Consider the following 17294-nt stretch of genomic DNA (forward strand, 5'->3'; position numbering starts at 1 on the left):
GAATAATGTGGGGTCTAGAAGCTATGTCTTAGTTGAAAGAGTTTAATATGTTGATCCTGGAGAAGAGAATCATAGAACTACAGAATTTTAAAGTTGGAAAGAATCCCGAGGGTCATCTAGTCCAGCCCCCTGCAGTGCAGGAATCACAGCTAAAGAATCCCTGACAGATGCCTCCCCGCTCTGCTTAAAAACCTCCAAGGAAGATTAAGGAGAGACATTACAGTGGTCTTCAAATACCTAAAGCGCTGTCATGCGTAAGATGAAGCTGACTTGTTTCTGGTGCACCAGATGGCAGGACTTAAACCAATGGCTGCAAATTGCAGGGATGCAAATATAAGACACCCGCAGGATTGATGTGAGCAGACTAATTCACCTGTTGCTAGTGACTGGAACAGAGCCATTTCTAGCTTCCTGTACATTCTCGGAACTATAGAATTAAGAATTTATAAGGAGAGGGACAAATTGATGTTAAGCTGCAGGAAACAAATGATAAAAGCCTCAGTTTCTGGTAGACACTGCATTCCTGTAATGCAAAGAAAACGTGTGGTGTTCCTCTAGGTCCTCTCTTGAAAGTCCAAAAAAACACTTTAAACTCTCCTGAACCATTACAGTGCTTCCTACGAGTTACTGGTCAGAGTCTGCCCTTAGTTCAATTGAGGGGGAGCATCCAGAATCTTTCCTTCTGTACAACTGTTGCTGGCTTTAACTTTCCTGGGATGTCAGCCAGTTCAGGAAGAGACCAAGTGATCCTGGCTAAACACAGAACCACTGTGAGTTGAACTGACGGGAGGAGAAGATGTCATCTATGTCCTGCCAAATCAAGATACATAAACACTGTGCTTTGCTCTCTTAGTTTCTCCTTTTATTGGTAAAAGACCGAAAATGCTGATTTTTACATTCTGCTTTTCAAACAAGAGTATTTTTCTGTATCGTTTTTGGGTTCATTTCTTTATATCTAGTCTTCATTATTAGTGTTGTACTGCTGAAAGATGTATATAAAAAAATGATGCTGTTGTGGTTTATTACAAATACCTATTGATTCGGCACTATTTAGGGTTCTTTTTAGACCTAAGCAGGTTAAAAGGTTGGCAGGTTAAAAATGATGTGGTGGGAGGGGGGAAACTCTTAAAGGAATTAGGCAGAAGGCTAGTTCACATGGTCAGGACCTTTCTCCATATCCCAACAAACCCTGGGGATACAAATGCGTGAGGAATGTTATGCGTGACTTTGCAGATATTTTGGCTTCAGTTTCCATTTTGACTGCAATTCTATTCCAGTTACATCCAGCCTACAAAAGCTTAATTAGGGTTGCCGTACATCTGGGATTTCCTGGACATATCCAGAATACTGCATTTTGCAAAAAAGAAAGAAAGAAAGAAAGAAAGAAAGAAAGAAAGAAAGAAAGAGAGTTCAACTAAGCAAAGCTCAACAACTTTTCTGTCCGGATTTTCACTGCTTGAAATATTGCAACCCTAGCTTAATCCAGAATACATTTATTAGGGTTGGACTTAAGTGGGATTTAAGTTCTATTGACAAAACCCTTAATCTTTAAGGGTTGTACAAGGTGGCACAAGACTTGTTATTATGGTTACTACAGACATGGCCACCTCTCTGGGCATCAAGCCATAGTTGTGTCCATGGATCACATGTTATATTATTCATGTGAATGTGTCTCCTGGAACAGTCAGGAGGGCATGTTGTATACAGAAGGGTTTATCTTGGCAGTTAAGGAATGTTTCCAGGTTTCACAAGGAATATTGTGGGGGAGGGGTGGGCAAGTAGGAGAGCAAATCAGCAAGGGAGGGAACATATATATATACATATAAGAGAAGAAAAAAAATAATCCATGTGTACTGAAGATATAAAGCCGAGCAAATTAATCCTGTGAAATCATTTCTGAACTCTGGAAGAGCAAACACTGCTATGGTAAAATGTGTTGGTTTTTTCAGTGAACTACTTCAGGGTTAAAAATCATAATATTGAACATAATGTGTGTGTGATTGTGTGTGTGTGTTGAGACCCCATCTTTATATCATAAACCCAAGAAAGATGAGAGGATCTTCTCTACCCGCCTTCTCAATATTACGGCAGAAATCAGGGTTCATTTGCAAGCACTGCTACCTACATTTTTAATCTCTTCTCTAGCAGGAGGCCTAATTAACATTTTGCAGCATTGGCAGCCCCATCTGGAAACTACTATTCAACCACCCACATTAATACTCAACCTTTTCCCTTTCCTTTAATTAAAATGCTGTCAGAACACTTAGCTCAAAGAACTTCCTGAAGTTAACAGTTGTATAGCGAGGTGAAGAAAAATGCATGGAAGCCAGTAGTGCTGATCTGCTCTTGAAGTACAGTACAGCCTTATCTTTTGTATAACTCTACCCATTAGATGTTAGCTATATTTCTTTTTCCTCTTCAGTGCCGGAAAACAAAACGAGCAAGGGGGTTCTCTGCAACTTGTATATAGCATTGCTTTCTCTAATAAAACTCTGTAGAGGTTTGTTCTGGAGATAGGAACAAAAATATAATTTAAACTGGGATCTTACCATTCAGAAGACTCTCTGTGACAAAATATGTGGCTGTGTTTGCACATAATGGTAAGTGACCCTTGAGCTTTTGCTCTCCCCACTATCTCTTCCATAACTCCAAGGAAGAGTTTAGAAGCTTTCACTTCTATGTTAGACTATTTTGAGTCATTTATTTGTTTTAATTATTTACGGCCCTTCATCCAAGGATCACAGGGTGGTTTACAATACTGCAGTTTGTCATAATGTCTCAACCTGGATGTCTCAGCAATAGTTAAGTGAAACTGAGTCAACTTCAAAACCTACGTTTATGAAGCTGTTTTGTTTCCAAAGCTAAATCACCTCCATTGAGCATTAATCAAAAATGGAAGCAGAAGCTTCCAGTCTCCTTGTAGCCACACCAGAGGCGGAGTTAGACTGGGAGGCACATGAGCCTGAGGTTCAATTCAGCTTATCCTTGCATCCCTGGCTTGGTGACTAAACCATAGTTTAGCGCTACAGTGGTACCTCTGGTTAAGAACTTAATTCATTCTGGAGGTCCGTTCTTAACCTGAAACTGTTCTTAACCTGACGTACCACTTTAGCTAACGGGGCTTCCCGCTGCCGCCGCGCGATTTCTGTTCTCATCCTGAGGTAAAGTTCTCAACCTGAGGTACTACTGAAGGCTGAAGCCTTATCCTTGCCAGGGAATCGTTTGCCTGCGTCCCCAGGGCCGAAGAGAGAGCAAAAAGCACCAGGAAAGATTCTTCTTTGGAGAAAAAAAGTTTTATTGAAATCTGTGCACAGAGGTGGCCAGTGGGATCGTTCCCAAAAGACTGGCCCATAGATACAAATAAACAAGCATCTTTATACCTGAGAGTCTGCCCATCTCTTCCCACCTCTTCAAATTCTCCAATCAGCTGGCAAGGTTAAGCTTATTTCCTTATATGGTATATGGCTATCTAAACGCCCCTCCTTCCCTTGTTCGTGTGTTCTTCTCTTGCATTACTGCATCAGAGAGCATGTGCAGAGAGTACTGCAGTTTCTACTTAGCTGAGAGAAAAAACAGGAAATGGGCTTCCCTGCTAGCCAGCAGAAAGAGGAAGCTGGCCTTTCTGCAAAGCCGCTGCTCGCTGTCTGCTAGCCGGCAGAAAGAGGAAGTGGGCCTCTTCCCAATTCAGCAAAGCAGGATAGTATGCAATTTTAACAGAGCAATTTACTTTAGAAAACAATTTATCAGAGCAGAGCAATTTACTTAAATATAAAATACAGGGAATACCTTCCCTGTCCCTTCATTCCCTCCTCTTCTTTTGGGACAACCTATCTCCTAGGTTCGTCCTGGTCTCTCGGGTTTATAATCCTGGGGAAGAGCAATAAGGGCCATGATTCTTTTTGCATCACACCTTGTAAGCATTGCACGAAGCAGGGTATACAGAGGCAAAGAAGCAGAAGGATTAACAGCGGCCCTGCTAATAATACCACAATATGCCTGAGCCAACTGGGACATATCTATTTTATTGCTAAAGGGCCCACTGATACTCGTGCTCTATCAGCTGCCTTGCTTCTTGGGAGGTTGTGTCCCACCTCTCTGAGGAGGAGCCTATTATCTTAACCAATTTTCCCACCTGTCCTTGTGGATGCTTAATACTCTCATGATTTCTTCCCAACACACTGTATCCGAAAGGGGCTTCTCCCTCTACATATATTAACATATACCCACAGGAATATATATCCACCCTTGCAGAGGCCTGACACACAGAGTGACTATATCAAAGAGTTCTGGCCCCAATATCAAAAGTCCTGGCGGTGCCTTAAAATTTGCTGGGAAAAAAGTCTCTACGTTGGGGACGCTGCCCGTGGGCGTCCCTCCCATCCACTTGTCCAGTCGTCTGGCGCTCTTCTGGAGATGGTTAGCTTCAGAGGATCATCAGGATTTGGTGTAACTGTCCAATCTAAAATAGCCTTCTTCACTTAAGTGTGGTGGACCCAAGGGGTGAGGTCAGGAACTTTAACAGCAGTGGGCCTGGGTCCACCTGTTAGAAAGAGAGAAAATCTCGGGAGAATTACTGCACATAATTATTAAACTGCACATTTTGACTAGCATGGGGGGTTATTGCAGAACTGAGTGGACAAAGGTTGGTCCATTGTCAGATCCTATTGACCTAGGTAGCCCATAGCGGGGAATGATCTTCTATAACAGGCACCTGGTTACCTCGGACGCCCCCTCAGTTCTGGTAGGCCAAGCTTCAACCCATCCTGTATACGTGCAGATCGCCACGAACAGGTAGCGGTATAGTTCACAGCGGGGCAATTCAGTAAAATCCACAACAAGGTCTTCCAAGGCTACCACTGCATAGCCTGCTTTTCGCTGTCCAGCCTTAACAAAGCTGCTTCCATCCACAAACCATGAAGGCCAGTGGGGGTTTGCTTCATCTTTGAGGTCTGGCCTGCTAAAATATTCTTCATCCATTACTTCAATGCAATCGTGCATCTGCTCCTCACCTTCTCCTACCGGGGACAGGGTAGCTGGGTTGAGGGCGGTGGTGACCTGAAACTTCAAACGCGGATGCAGCAGTAACATCTGGCACTTTCTCATCTTTGCTTGGGAGAGGAAATAGGTACCCTTCATGTCAAGCAGAGCTGGGACTGCATGCGGGGTCACACAAACAGTGTCTTGGCCAAAAATAAATTTGTCTGCTTTGTTCAGTAGGGTGGCTACTGCCACAACTGCTCTCATGCACGGCGGTAAGCCTTGTTCTGTAGGCATCAGGCGCTCAGATAGGTATGCCACTGGCTGTTGCCAGCTTCCCAATTTTTGGCACAAAACGCCTTTCGCCGTCCCTTGGTCCTCATCCACGAATAGAGTAAAGGGTTTCTCAGGGTTTGGGATGCCAAGCGCTGGGGCTTGCTGTAGTGCCTTCTTCAAATCCACGAAGGCTTGCTGTTGTTCTGTGCTTCAAACAAAGGGGTCTCTCTCAGTTCCTCTGGTTGACTCATGTAGAGGCTTGGCAATGATGCTGTAACTAAATATCCATATCCTACAAAATCCTGCAGACCCCAGAAAGCCACGGAGTTCTTTGGTTCTGGTATCAGGATAATAGCCTGCTTCCTTTCTTCACTGGTAACAAAAGGGTGTTCCACTATGATTGGCATTGCCTCAAGATCCTATGTTGGAGCAGTCGCTCTAGATGCACCCACACTCCTTCAGTCGCCCTTCGTGGGATGGGATACTTATTTACTGCAACAGGATTGACAAATGGCTTGGGCTTCACAATTATTGGTGGGATATTCTTTGCCATTCCTGGGGGGTTCACTTGTTCCAGAATACTGGCGGGGATGGGTCCCTCCTCTTCTTTTACCATCATGAGGCGCCAGTACTCCCTCAGGGGTGCCTCCACAACCAGTTCCCCAAGTGACATAATGGACATTGTGGCTTCTCCCGATGGCTTTAAAAGTAATTTGGGCTTGCAACTTTACCAACAAATCTCTTCCTAATAATAGAATAGGGCATTCTCTCTTCCAGTGCCCTTCCTGTCGGCAGATGGCGCACTGATTCCGTCCGAGACGGCTTCGCCCTCCTCCCCGGGCACTTCCTCTTTCCTGAGGGGTGGGTGTGGTAGCCTGTAATGCCATCAACTTCCTTGTTTGATACTTCTCCTTTTTTCTCTGGGCCTCCTCATCTCTCTGATTGCAAGTGGTTTGAGCTATTTCCAACATCTATTCCAGCCCATGGCCGATGAACCCCTTATGCTTCTGGATTTTTTCTTTTGGCGAATATCGGACGCTGCCTGAGCTACAAAGGCAGCCTTTATAATGGGGCGTTGGCAATATCATCTGGGTTCTCCTCAAAGGTAGGGTTCTAATTTCTCCAATTGCACACATCAGCACTTGAAAAAGGCACATGTTGGACTGTATAAGTGCATGGTGGTGCTTCCCCACCCTGTCCTGGGGGGCTGGTGGGTCATACACTCTGCGTAGAGGCATCATTGCAGTCCCACCCTTTTTCTGTGCCTTATGGGACTTATGGAGGGACACCCTGGTTGCTGCTAACAAATGGGAACTAACATCCACTTCTTTCACATAGGGTTGTACATACTGTTGCAATCTCAATTGTCTGATACTGTGTCCACATTTTTCCTTTCTTTGCTAACTCAATTAGTCCCTTCATAAACTCCTCATCATTCTCTTCCTCTTCGCTCTCTAATTCATCAACCTTGGAGGGTTCAGGCTGAGGGCCGGCTCCTCCCTGGTCCTGGGGCCCTGGGCCTGGGGGATTCGCTAGAGGGGCAGCTGGTGGAGCATAGGGTGGCGGCGGTTTAATGACTTCCCCCTCTTCTCCTTCCGGCTCTGGTATCACCGGGGGCTTTTCTGACTTCCCTGCCGGTTGGACTGCACAAATTGTATTTTGTGGGGCGTCGCCTCGGCAGGCTTTCAGCCACGGTGGATTCTTTTCTACATTGATTTTCCAGGTAGAAATATAAGGGATCTGGTCTGGGTGGACGTTCAAGATATTTTGATATAGTGGGTTGATTAGTTGCAAATTAAAACTGCCCTCCGAGGGCCAATTAGTTCCTTGGGTGGGCCAATCAACCTCACATAATGTCCTCATCCTCTCTCTTCTCAATTTGAACCCAATCATCATGCTTCGTAGCTGCTTTCCAGTTGGTTAAAAAGCATTTCAGAGGACTACGTTAGCTTGCCCCAGACCCCATTTTTTTCAGATACTCCGCTCCTAACCGGGCTTAAGATCCTTTCACACACCAACCACTACAGACTGTGACTTGGCGAACTCTCGTTGCCAAGAAATGCACAGCCCTGCAATCGCTCGGCCAAGGGGATGCTAAGCCCCGGCCCACACTTGACAATTCAACCACTGGAGTATCTGACATGCAACATACAAAACACACCCCAATATAATTCCAACATGCAACACACAAAACACACCAAAATAATTTTCCCTCTGTTTCCCCTTTCCCCAACCTTACTGGCGGCACTCTACTGCCACCTCTGTTTCCCCTTTTCCCTTTTCCCGTCCCTGTCTGGCGGGGCGGCACCTTATTGCCACGGCCAGTTCCCTTGTTCCTTTTCTGGCGGCACTCTACTGCTCACAGCCAGACCCTTTATCCCTTTTCTGGCGGCACTCTACTGCTCACAGCCAGGTGAAGCTGTCCAGGCTTCCTACCACGCCCTTTCCCTTAGGGTTACCTGTTCCGCTGCGGACCCCTCCTTCGGCCGTCCTCTTTTCTCCCTCGACCAGGTGTCTCACTCCGGAGCGGTGTGGCCGGCTCCCCCCACGAACAGGCAGGGGTGCGCACTTGGAGCCGCGAACGCCGGTCCGGGGCTGTTCACCGAGGTCGGGGCCTGGCCCTCCCCGGCCCCCTGGGGTGGGGCGATTCCCGGCCAACGCACCAAAATGAAGGCTGAAGCCTTATCCTTGCCAGGGAATCGTTTGCCTGCGTCCCCAGGGCCGAAGAGAGAGCAAAAAGCACCAGGAAAGATTCTTCTTTGGAGAAAAAAAGTTTTATTGAAATCTGTGCACAGAGGTGGCCAGTGGGATCGTTCCCAAAAGACTGGCCCATAGATACAAATAAACAAGCATCTTTATACCTGAGAGTCTGCCCATCTCTTCCCACCTCTTCAAATTCTCCAATCAGCTGGCAAGGTTAAGCTTATTTCCTTATATGGTATATGGCTATCTAAACGCCCCTCCTTCCCTTGTTCGTGTGTTCTTCTCTTGCATTACTGCATCAGAGAGCATGTGCAGAGAGTACTGCAGTTTCTACTTAGCTGAGAGAAAAAACAGGAAATGGGCTTCCCTGCTAGCCAGCAGAAAGAGGAAGCTGGCCTTTCTGCAAAGCCGCTGCTCGCTGTCTGCTAGCCGGCAGAAAGAGGAAGTGGGCCTCTTCCCAATTCAGCAAAGCAGGATAGTATGCAATTTTAACAGAGCAATTTACTTTAGAAAACAATTTATCAGAGCAGAGCAATTTACTTAAATATAAAATACAGGGAATACCTTCCCTGTCCCTTCACTACTTCCAGGTTAGCGGAGTCTGTAACGTGAAGCGTTTGTAACCCGAAGCGTTTGTAACCCAAGGTACCATTGTATATACAAACTAAGACTATGAGTTGTTCTTGTTGCTGAACTGGAACAATATCGAGTTCTGTGAATATGTTGATTAAGCTGCATTAGGGTTGATGCAAAATGCACATTCCTGACTTCATTACTATAAATCAAGTGATGAATTGCATTTGTGAACGAGCCACCACAGAGAGAGCTTTCATATTTTATCACAGAGTTTGATCCAGCCCACTGCCAGTGCAGTTGCCTGCATGTGGAATGATCCATATAGGCATAACAGAACCCTGTGTTTCGCTGCTTTTCCTGAGGTGCGTGGGCATTCCATGGACCAGGCCCTGACAAGGAATGGGAGGACAGGGATATGGGATGGGAAGACTGCATTGAGACATAGGTATATGGTAAGGTAAGTGTAGAGAAATCAAGTGAAATGAATATATGAACCAAGCCTTAGGCACCATGAATTAATATTTCGTTAGGGCCTGGTGAGACTGCCTGTGAAATAACAGCATAATAAAACAAAATGCTCTGAAGTTTAACAAACTTGTGTCCTAGTTGGAGAGATGTGTGTAGATAGGTGGAGAGCAAATGTGGCTGATAACAGGCTCAGTTCCAATGTACCTGTGTAGGAAGTTGCTAAACAATGTGTAGTCCTTCCTGCATTGCTCTTGTGACTGTCTCTTAGCTGCTGCTCCTTCTGGCCTCTGCTGCTGTGTTGTGCCCCTGCTTTTCTCCCTTCTCTGTTCTCAGCTGGACATTCTGTGTCCTACCCTGTTTGTCAAGTGTGGTGCATATTAGAAGTGCTATATAAACAAATGATAAAATAATAACTATAGATATTCCTGGCCTCTACAGCTTATCATTGACCTATGCTTGTCATTCCTTCATCAAAACTGTTATCCGCATACATAGCTATTAGGCTGCTTTTGTGAGAAGCTGAATAGCATTGTCTGGTGAAAAATAATGACAGTATGCACAGGATGGATTGCCTAAAAATATCCTGTGTAACAGTACAGCAGTAAAGAGGATGTCTGAGTCATGAGGGTTCTAGAGAAGGAAGGAGAGAGTTTTTTAAAACGATGAGGTCTAAAGAGCAAAGGGGCTTGTGCTCTTTACATTACCTAAGTGTACTGATCACAGACAATAAAAATGATAGCATTCCTTAGTCACTTGTAGTCCATGTAATAAAAATTAATTGTAGATTCAGTAGGTACAACTCAGAGAAAATCAAGCACACTTCAATGCTTATGAATGATGTGTTTAACTTTCCTGGATTGCTTTTAGGGAACAACTGAAATCTGGAAAATGTTAAATTATGCTAAACTTGGAAATAGATATTTTTTGTAGGATCTACAAGTGCTTTTAATGACAGCCATGTTACTTTGAACTTGTATCTACATTTTGTAGTTATATTGTCCACCCTCCATGTTTGACATTTCTTTGTGTGCCTCACAAGTCATATTTGTTTGTTGCTTTTTAATGGGTTCACCATAAAAGTGGGGCAGTAGACAATGTGGCACTTGTGGCTCTTTGGGGCAGCATGTGGTACCTGGAGTACTAAGAATAGCAGCTTTGATTTGAATATTAATTATGTTAAACCTTGCTGTTTACAACGTAATGCTGAAAGTTTGATGTTAGCATATCTGGAAGGCTGCTTGAGTTCTGGATTTATTCAGAGTGCTGGTTCAGCGTTTGCCGTTATCTTTTATAGTTCTGAACTAGAATGTACTTACACATATTTTGTGATACTTAATCACATTCTCATTGTTAGGTATGTCTGAAATTATTTAGAATGTGTTAAATGTATATTGCCACATACTGTGAAGTGGCTGTTATTTTTCTCCTCATTATTTTGCATGTTTTAAAAAATGAATGTTTTTCTACAGGTTTTGGTAACCTAACATGCTGCTTGCTGGTTTTTGTTTTTATATATATAGTTGATGGGATAGACAAGACATCAATTGCAAACTCAGATGGGCCAAACCCAGGATCCCGAAGTCCTTCTTTCAAGAGGAAAGGCAAACTTTCTACTATTGGCAAAATCTTCAAACCATGGAAGTGGCGGAAGAAGAAGACCAGTGAAAAATTTAAAGAAACATCAGCAGGTATCACTTTGGGCAGTGGCAGAGGTTACTTGGTGGTGACTGGAAAAGGGTATGGTTGATTAGTTGCTTATTTTATTTATTTATTTGCTGCATTTATATCCCGCCTTTCCTCCAAAGAGCCTAAGGTGGTATACATGGTTTCCCACCTTCCACTTGAGTCCTCGCAGCAACCCCATGATGTAGGTTAGAGCTAAGAGACAGTGACTGGTCCAACATCACCAAGTGAGCTTCATGGCCAAGTAGGGCTTTGCACGCTGGTCTCTGTCAGATGTATTGACCCCAACAGAAAGAACTGCTTCATTAGCTTTATATGCCACATGTCTCAAATATTTCTCTGACCACAGTTCCTTATGGAACAGCTAGTAATCTCCCTTCTCCATCCCCGCAGTGCTTCAACTCTGCCACCCTGTTCCTCATTTCAAGGTCTTTTGACTAATTGTTTCTGGTTTCATACCTTTACTCCTTTCAGAAGCTAGATCTGAAAAACATGCTGCGCATTAAAAAGAGAAGAGAGACTGCACCAGACATTTTTAGATATGGCACCGTCTCTGTAGAATGACCTCTTGGCACCAGGCAGAACTCTCTTTCCCCCCACAAGCTTTTAATTTCCTTTGGCCAGTTTATCCTATGTAATTTTATTGTTTTGGTATTTTAAGTGGCCTGTGCCCCACCAAAGATTGATCAGCTATATCTTCTGTAGCCTATGCATTATTCCATACCAATTCAAAATAAGATTGTGTGACTGATTGTTCTGCGCATATTATGTAACTTTTTTCTGCTTGCTGTCAGTCCCAGCCTGTGGTGTCTTTAAGGCAATTTGTTCTAGTCCCTTGCCAATTTCTTTCTGTCACCATTGTCTTAATAACCTGTTAACCTTCCATTCCTCTTCTTGGCCTCTTCCACCTACCCATCTTTCTCTCTCATGGACTAAATTCCTTCTCAGACACACTGAACCGGTTAAGAATTGTTCTGATGTCTAATAGATTTGGACAAAAAAAGAAAAAGAAAAGATCAGGCCGTGTGGTGATATGACAAAGGAGACATAATTAAAATGTACCTGACCACAGTGGTATTTTTTTACAACATGGGAATTTTTAACAGTAAAACAACTAATGTTTTGTAGTTCTTGCCAAACTGTAAATCACATTAAAAGCATCTCGCAGTACCTGGAAACACCTCTGTAAGGTACGCAGGCATTAATTCTCTCTTTTTACAGTTATATGGAATGCGGACATCCAATCTGTTCTTCCAAATGTCACCTTCAAAAAGTACTTTTCATTTTTCTGGTCCATTAGAGCAGAACTAGATTCAGAAAGCTCTGCTTACAATAGGTGGCTTCTGTGCCTGGTGTGATATATTTAAGTCTTGGAACATAAACATGTAAGCAGGAACATTCCCAAGAAAACATTTGCAGACTTATTTTCCTGGAACCGGTTGTTTACTTTTGTAGGATTTCTTAAATGCGAGCTTATATATATATATGTAGTTGGATATGGGTCCCTAATCATCAGCGGAAAGCACAGTTGAAATAAAAGCATCTTGAGCATAACACCCTTAGAGACAAAGGGTAGGATCCTGATACTGTGCAGTACCTTACCTCTGTGGCTAGACTGGCATTCATTTGCATTTAGTTATGTTTTATACTTGGACAAGGGAGATGATATTTGTAGTGTGCTTGTGCCATATTATTTTACCAATTATGCTCATGCATGTAACATTGCTGTAATGGGGTCCCCCTTTGGGAGCAGTTTCGAGAGGAAAACTTTTAAGCACTCTTTCCCATTGTTCTTTCACTTCAGATAGGGGAATGCCAAAGCTTCGTTTGCTTATTAGTTTGTTTTGCTTTTTTAAAATAACAATGGGGGGGATGGGACTCAGGGGAATGCAGCATGCAGCTACGTGTAGTAGTCTGGCCCTCAGCCAGAGAACTTGGGCAGGGGAGGGAATCTGATTGTTTTGTATTAGGCCTGTGAAAAACAGCATATATTGAAAGGTGCAGTCTTGGATGGAGGGCTCAGTTTTCTTACAAAAATATATTGGAAGGTGATCATACTGTGCCAGCAGCTGAATAAATCTATGTAAACAGCACATGATACGAGCAGTTAAAATTATGGAGGATTCCGTATGGAAATAACTTGTACTGATGTGGGAATGATGAATGAATTCCCCTCCCTCTTTGGTAACATGTTTTCCATGTAGATCTTGAATCTGTGCTGCCAAGCCGCTCGCTTTGCAAAGCTGAGCAGACACAGTTTCGTCATCCTAAAAAACAAACTTTAGGAAGGATCTTATGAGTTTCTGCTTTCGGAAGAGGAAGAGATTTCAGTAGTTTATCGGCTGGAGTGGATGCTCCTTTGAATATCCATAGGGAAGGTGGGAGGGGTGGAGCAGAAGCCGCGTCTGGCTCTGATTGCATCAAATGCTATAATCCCAGAGGAGAAGTTTGAAGCTAAATGAAGATACTGCAGGTCTACCTTTGAGAAGCAAAAATATCTGGATGCATTTCAGAATGTTAGATTAGTGCTTTTTAAAAAATAAGAATGGCATAATTAAGAGAGCATGAGGATTTAACAGCTGCTGAATAACATGGTTGGGGACTCTTAAAGTAAAAGTGAAGAATTAATAATACATTTATATATTTATTTATATTCACATTTTACTCCAAGGAGCTCACAGTGGTTCTTCCTCTCTCCCCTCCCAATTAATCCCAACAACAACTTGTGAAGTAGGTTAGTCCGAGAGGCAGGGACTGGCCCAACGTCACCGAGTGAGTTTCATGGCCAAGTGGAGATTTGAACCCAGGTCCCACGGGTCCCAGTCCAGCCCTCTAAGCACCACACCACACTGGCTCTCCATTGAGCACATAGGGCAAATGTTTACTTGAGCAGACATATAAATGCCAGCCAGAGCTGTCAGATAGAAAGAAGGGGCCTTCTTGAACTGTGGGATTGCCGGAGAACTGAAATGTTCTGATGAAAGAGACCACCTTTTTTAAAATGGTGTATATGTTCATTGTAAAGGGATGCTTCTCCTTAGGAAAGGCCCATGCAGTGTGTTACATTTATACAGCATCCAAGTCCCCCGCATCCCGTTTTTTTAAAAACTTCCCATCTTTAACAACACCTTCTATGTGAGCTGAGCTACCACCTTGACACATCCGCACTCTAGCTTCCCAACTCTGTGAACACAGGTATATTTCACAAAGATACAATCCCAGTTGTGTACAAATACTTTGGTCATAGTAACTTCACATACAAATAGCAAGGCATGCCTTCTATATTCAGTTCCATCACTTTCCCAGAAGTAATTCCATTTTCTCCCAGTGCTTCTTTAACAAATTAACTCAGATGAAAAATCTTGAAGAACTCTGAACTTCTAAAATGACATTTATTTAAAATGCAACAGAATGATATTCTGTAGCTGTCTTGATTCTGAAACAAAGCAGATGGTCTCAGTGTGTGTTGTTGAAGCGTTTGATTTTATGTTTCTTAATTTAAGTTTTAATAGCAAAACAGTAAATCACTGTTTCTTACAGAAATGTGTCTGCACAACTTTTAAAAAGATAAGATGGAACACTTTGGCAAATTATCAAGCACTAAATCTCTCCAATATTTAGTGACCTTTGCCTACGCTGTCTCATTTACTCTGCTTCAGATTCCATCTATTTTATATAATCAAAATACAATTATGCCTTAATAAATGCAAAGTGCCTGGTATTTAGACAGCTTCCTTGCTGTACTTTTTGTTCCTTATGCATAGCTCAGATTTGGTTCCATACCATTAATAAATCTAATGCTTCTGCTCTTGTTCATGGAGAATTTAAATTGATGGGTGGCTGCTGCTGTGATACAGTGGGAAGGAGGAAATGAGCACAGTTCAGTTCTGGTGTTTTGACTATAACACTGCCAGCAAGAGACATTCATTAGCTGAAGCAAAATATTCTATTAATAATATAAAAAACCCAAGTATAATTACAGCATCATCATCTTTATTCATCTTCATTAATCTTACGTGGAAAAACTTCAGACAGAAAAACCACGCTCCTTACTTCCCCCTAGAATCTTCTGCTCAAAGTGGCATTTCACATCACTTCAGGATAAAGCGAGCTCTTCTGCATCCCTCACAGAATCCGTTGAAAGTGTTTTTTGCTACAAAGGTCACCTAAGGCAGATGGACTTTGTGGCTCTCTTTCTGCCAGCTATGCCTAGAACTCCCATCTTCTATAGGGCACTCTCTCTCATCTTCCAGAGCCCATCTTTTCCCTGAGACACGTGGATTAATCCCATAATCTTTACTGTAATCAAGTTTCAGGTGTAAGTAAATCTACATGCTCACATTTCCTTCCTACATTTTCTCTTCCCTTCTCTTCCTTCTGTGGTAGGCCATACATTTCTTGAGAGCAAGTACCTGTCTTTTTGTTTATGGAATAATCTTGAGTGCTATGCATGCTAATGGGGGTGAATTATAATGTGTGAGACAAGACAAGACTGTCTTGTCTGTGAGGTGTAATTCAGATGTTTAAATTACCACATCTATCCCCTGTAACATTTTGCTTTAAAGAAACCACAATTAGACTGGAGCATGAGGTGTATAAATGTTTTAAGTCATCAGAAACTGAGGAAGTAGAATTTCAGATTTTTGAGCATCTAAATTAGATGCCCCAAAGTAACATTTTAGAGCTTGAGAACAATTTGTGCTGAGAGTATTTTGTGGGAACTTGTGGCAAGTGGCCATAGGTCAGTGGAAGAGCATGTGGTTTGAAGCAGACATTCCCAGGTTCAGTCCATTGGGACTACACAACTAAAGGGAAGCACACTTTGATCTCTGCCATCACCATATGAACAAGGGCCACTGGGAGACCGCACCCTCTGTAGTATCACCCTCTGTAGTATCAACTTTCTAACTATACAAAGACTAAAGTTTCTCTATCCATTAGCTAGAGAAGAAGCAGCTGCAAAGAGCTTGCTCTCCCCCCCCCCCGCAATTGCTAGAAAGATCACACTGTTCCAACTTCCTGAATTTGCTTGCTTTCCCTCTTCACTCTCCATTCCATTTTCTTTTTTGCATCATGTCTGTTAGTCCCTGCTTGCCGGCTACAAGCTGTCTTATCTTTTTTTTAATATCTGTACAGCATTTAGAAAAATGTTAGGCACTCTATAAGTGTTAAAATAAAAATAGCAGCAGAGTTGGGAATATTTCTGCTGAGAGAAACATTAGAGAGCTATCATTCTTCAAACTAGACAAACTCAGAGCTCAGAGCAGCCAATGGTCTGACTCCGAATAATGTCTTAAGATGCCGATAAATACATATTAGTGGCCCTACACATTTCAGTAAATCTCCTTTAGGGTCTTTCTGTAACAGGCAGACGACTGACATATGTACAGTACCTTTGTAACAAACACTCCAAAACTATAGTGTTCCGATCGATACATACAAATATATTTATATATATTCCAAGCATTTTCTGGGCGAATATATATAACCAATACACAAGTTACAAAAATGTGCACAAAAATATCATTTATTAACTTAGTCATAAAAACATGCAACACTTTAGAAACTTCAGCACATGAATGCCTACAGCTATTTAAAAGCACATACAGTTGCACAGATATCTGGACAATATATTCTTCCATAATTCAAATGCAGTAACATGCAGTTCACAAATTACATAGTCTTTTGGCAAACATAACAGAAAGATCCAGGGCATCAGAAAGTTTTCCAGTGCAAATTCAGTCCCATCCCTATACCCAATGTGAATTACCCTAATTTCCAGGAAATTTTTGAACTCAGAATTTTCTGGCAAACTCATTTCCCTCCCCCACCAAATAGAGGGGGTTGTCAGCAATGGGATGTCCTGGGCTGGCAGTGGTCCTTATTAAGACACAACCTTCCAAGCGCATGATTAGCCCTGCCAGATTAGAGCAGCATTATCAGAGCAGCATGAAGGTGGTTCAAGCCCTAGTGTTCAGAAAAAGTGAAAAATGGGGTGAGAAGGGTTGCTTAGAAACCCAATGAATATAGGACAATAAAGCACACCAAACTGATGATTAAGGAATTCAACACCTTTTATCTAGCAGCTTAAGAAAATACAGTTACATATGGAGGTGCTGCAATATGTTATCTGACTACGTATATTCATGAATAAGTTTTTCTACAAAGTAGGAAAACTGACTTGTCTCTCACAGACTTCCTGAGATCAAACATGATCATAAACATTCTGCATTTATTTCTTTTGTTATATATGTATATTTCTATAAAGAAGTATGTGATTGGAAAAGAGGATGTGAAAACAAAACCTAGGGTGCATCCATATATTAGAAGAGAATGTCCCCTATAAAGCTGAAGTACATTGTCTTTGTTGAACTGCAATATTTTCCATTATTGTTTAAAGTAATATTTTTTATTGAGTTTTTCAAAACAAGCCATATTTTGTGAATGCAATAATAAAGAAAAGGCTATTTTGTGCTTTTAAAGTATTGCCTGTGACTTAATACATTTATAACTGAAAACATCTGCAACTGAATATATTTATACATCTATTTTTGAGGGGGTTTCTTTTTTCCAAACAGGCAGGCGGCATCATGCAAGCGACCTGCTGCTTT

At 42.4% G+C, this 17294-nt stretch overlaps 1 protein-coding gene across 5 annotated transcripts in view; it reads left to right on the plus strand.

Annotated features, from left to right (window-relative positions):
- The window catches only part of PHACTR2 (phosphatase and actin regulator 2), a 66389-nt gene that overhangs the window by 28401 nt on the left and 20694 nt on the right, over positions 1–17294 (plus strand). For all 5 annotated transcript variants that reach the window (XM_053382079.1, XM_053382080.1, XM_053382081.1 and 2 more), the window contains one exon: positions 10521–10688. In XM_053382079.1, coding sequence (XP_053238054.1) covers positions 10521–10688 — 168 coding nt within the window. The remainder of the gene's footprint in view (positions 1–10520; positions 10689–17294) is intronic.

This window comes from Podarcis raffonei, chromosome 3 (genome assembly GCF_027172205.1).
Source record: "Podarcis raffonei isolate rPodRaf1 chromosome 3, rPodRaf1.pri, whole genome shotgun sequence".
Taxonomy (NCBI): domain Eukaryota; kingdom Metazoa; phylum Chordata; class Lepidosauria; order Squamata; family Lacertidae; genus Podarcis; species Podarcis raffonei.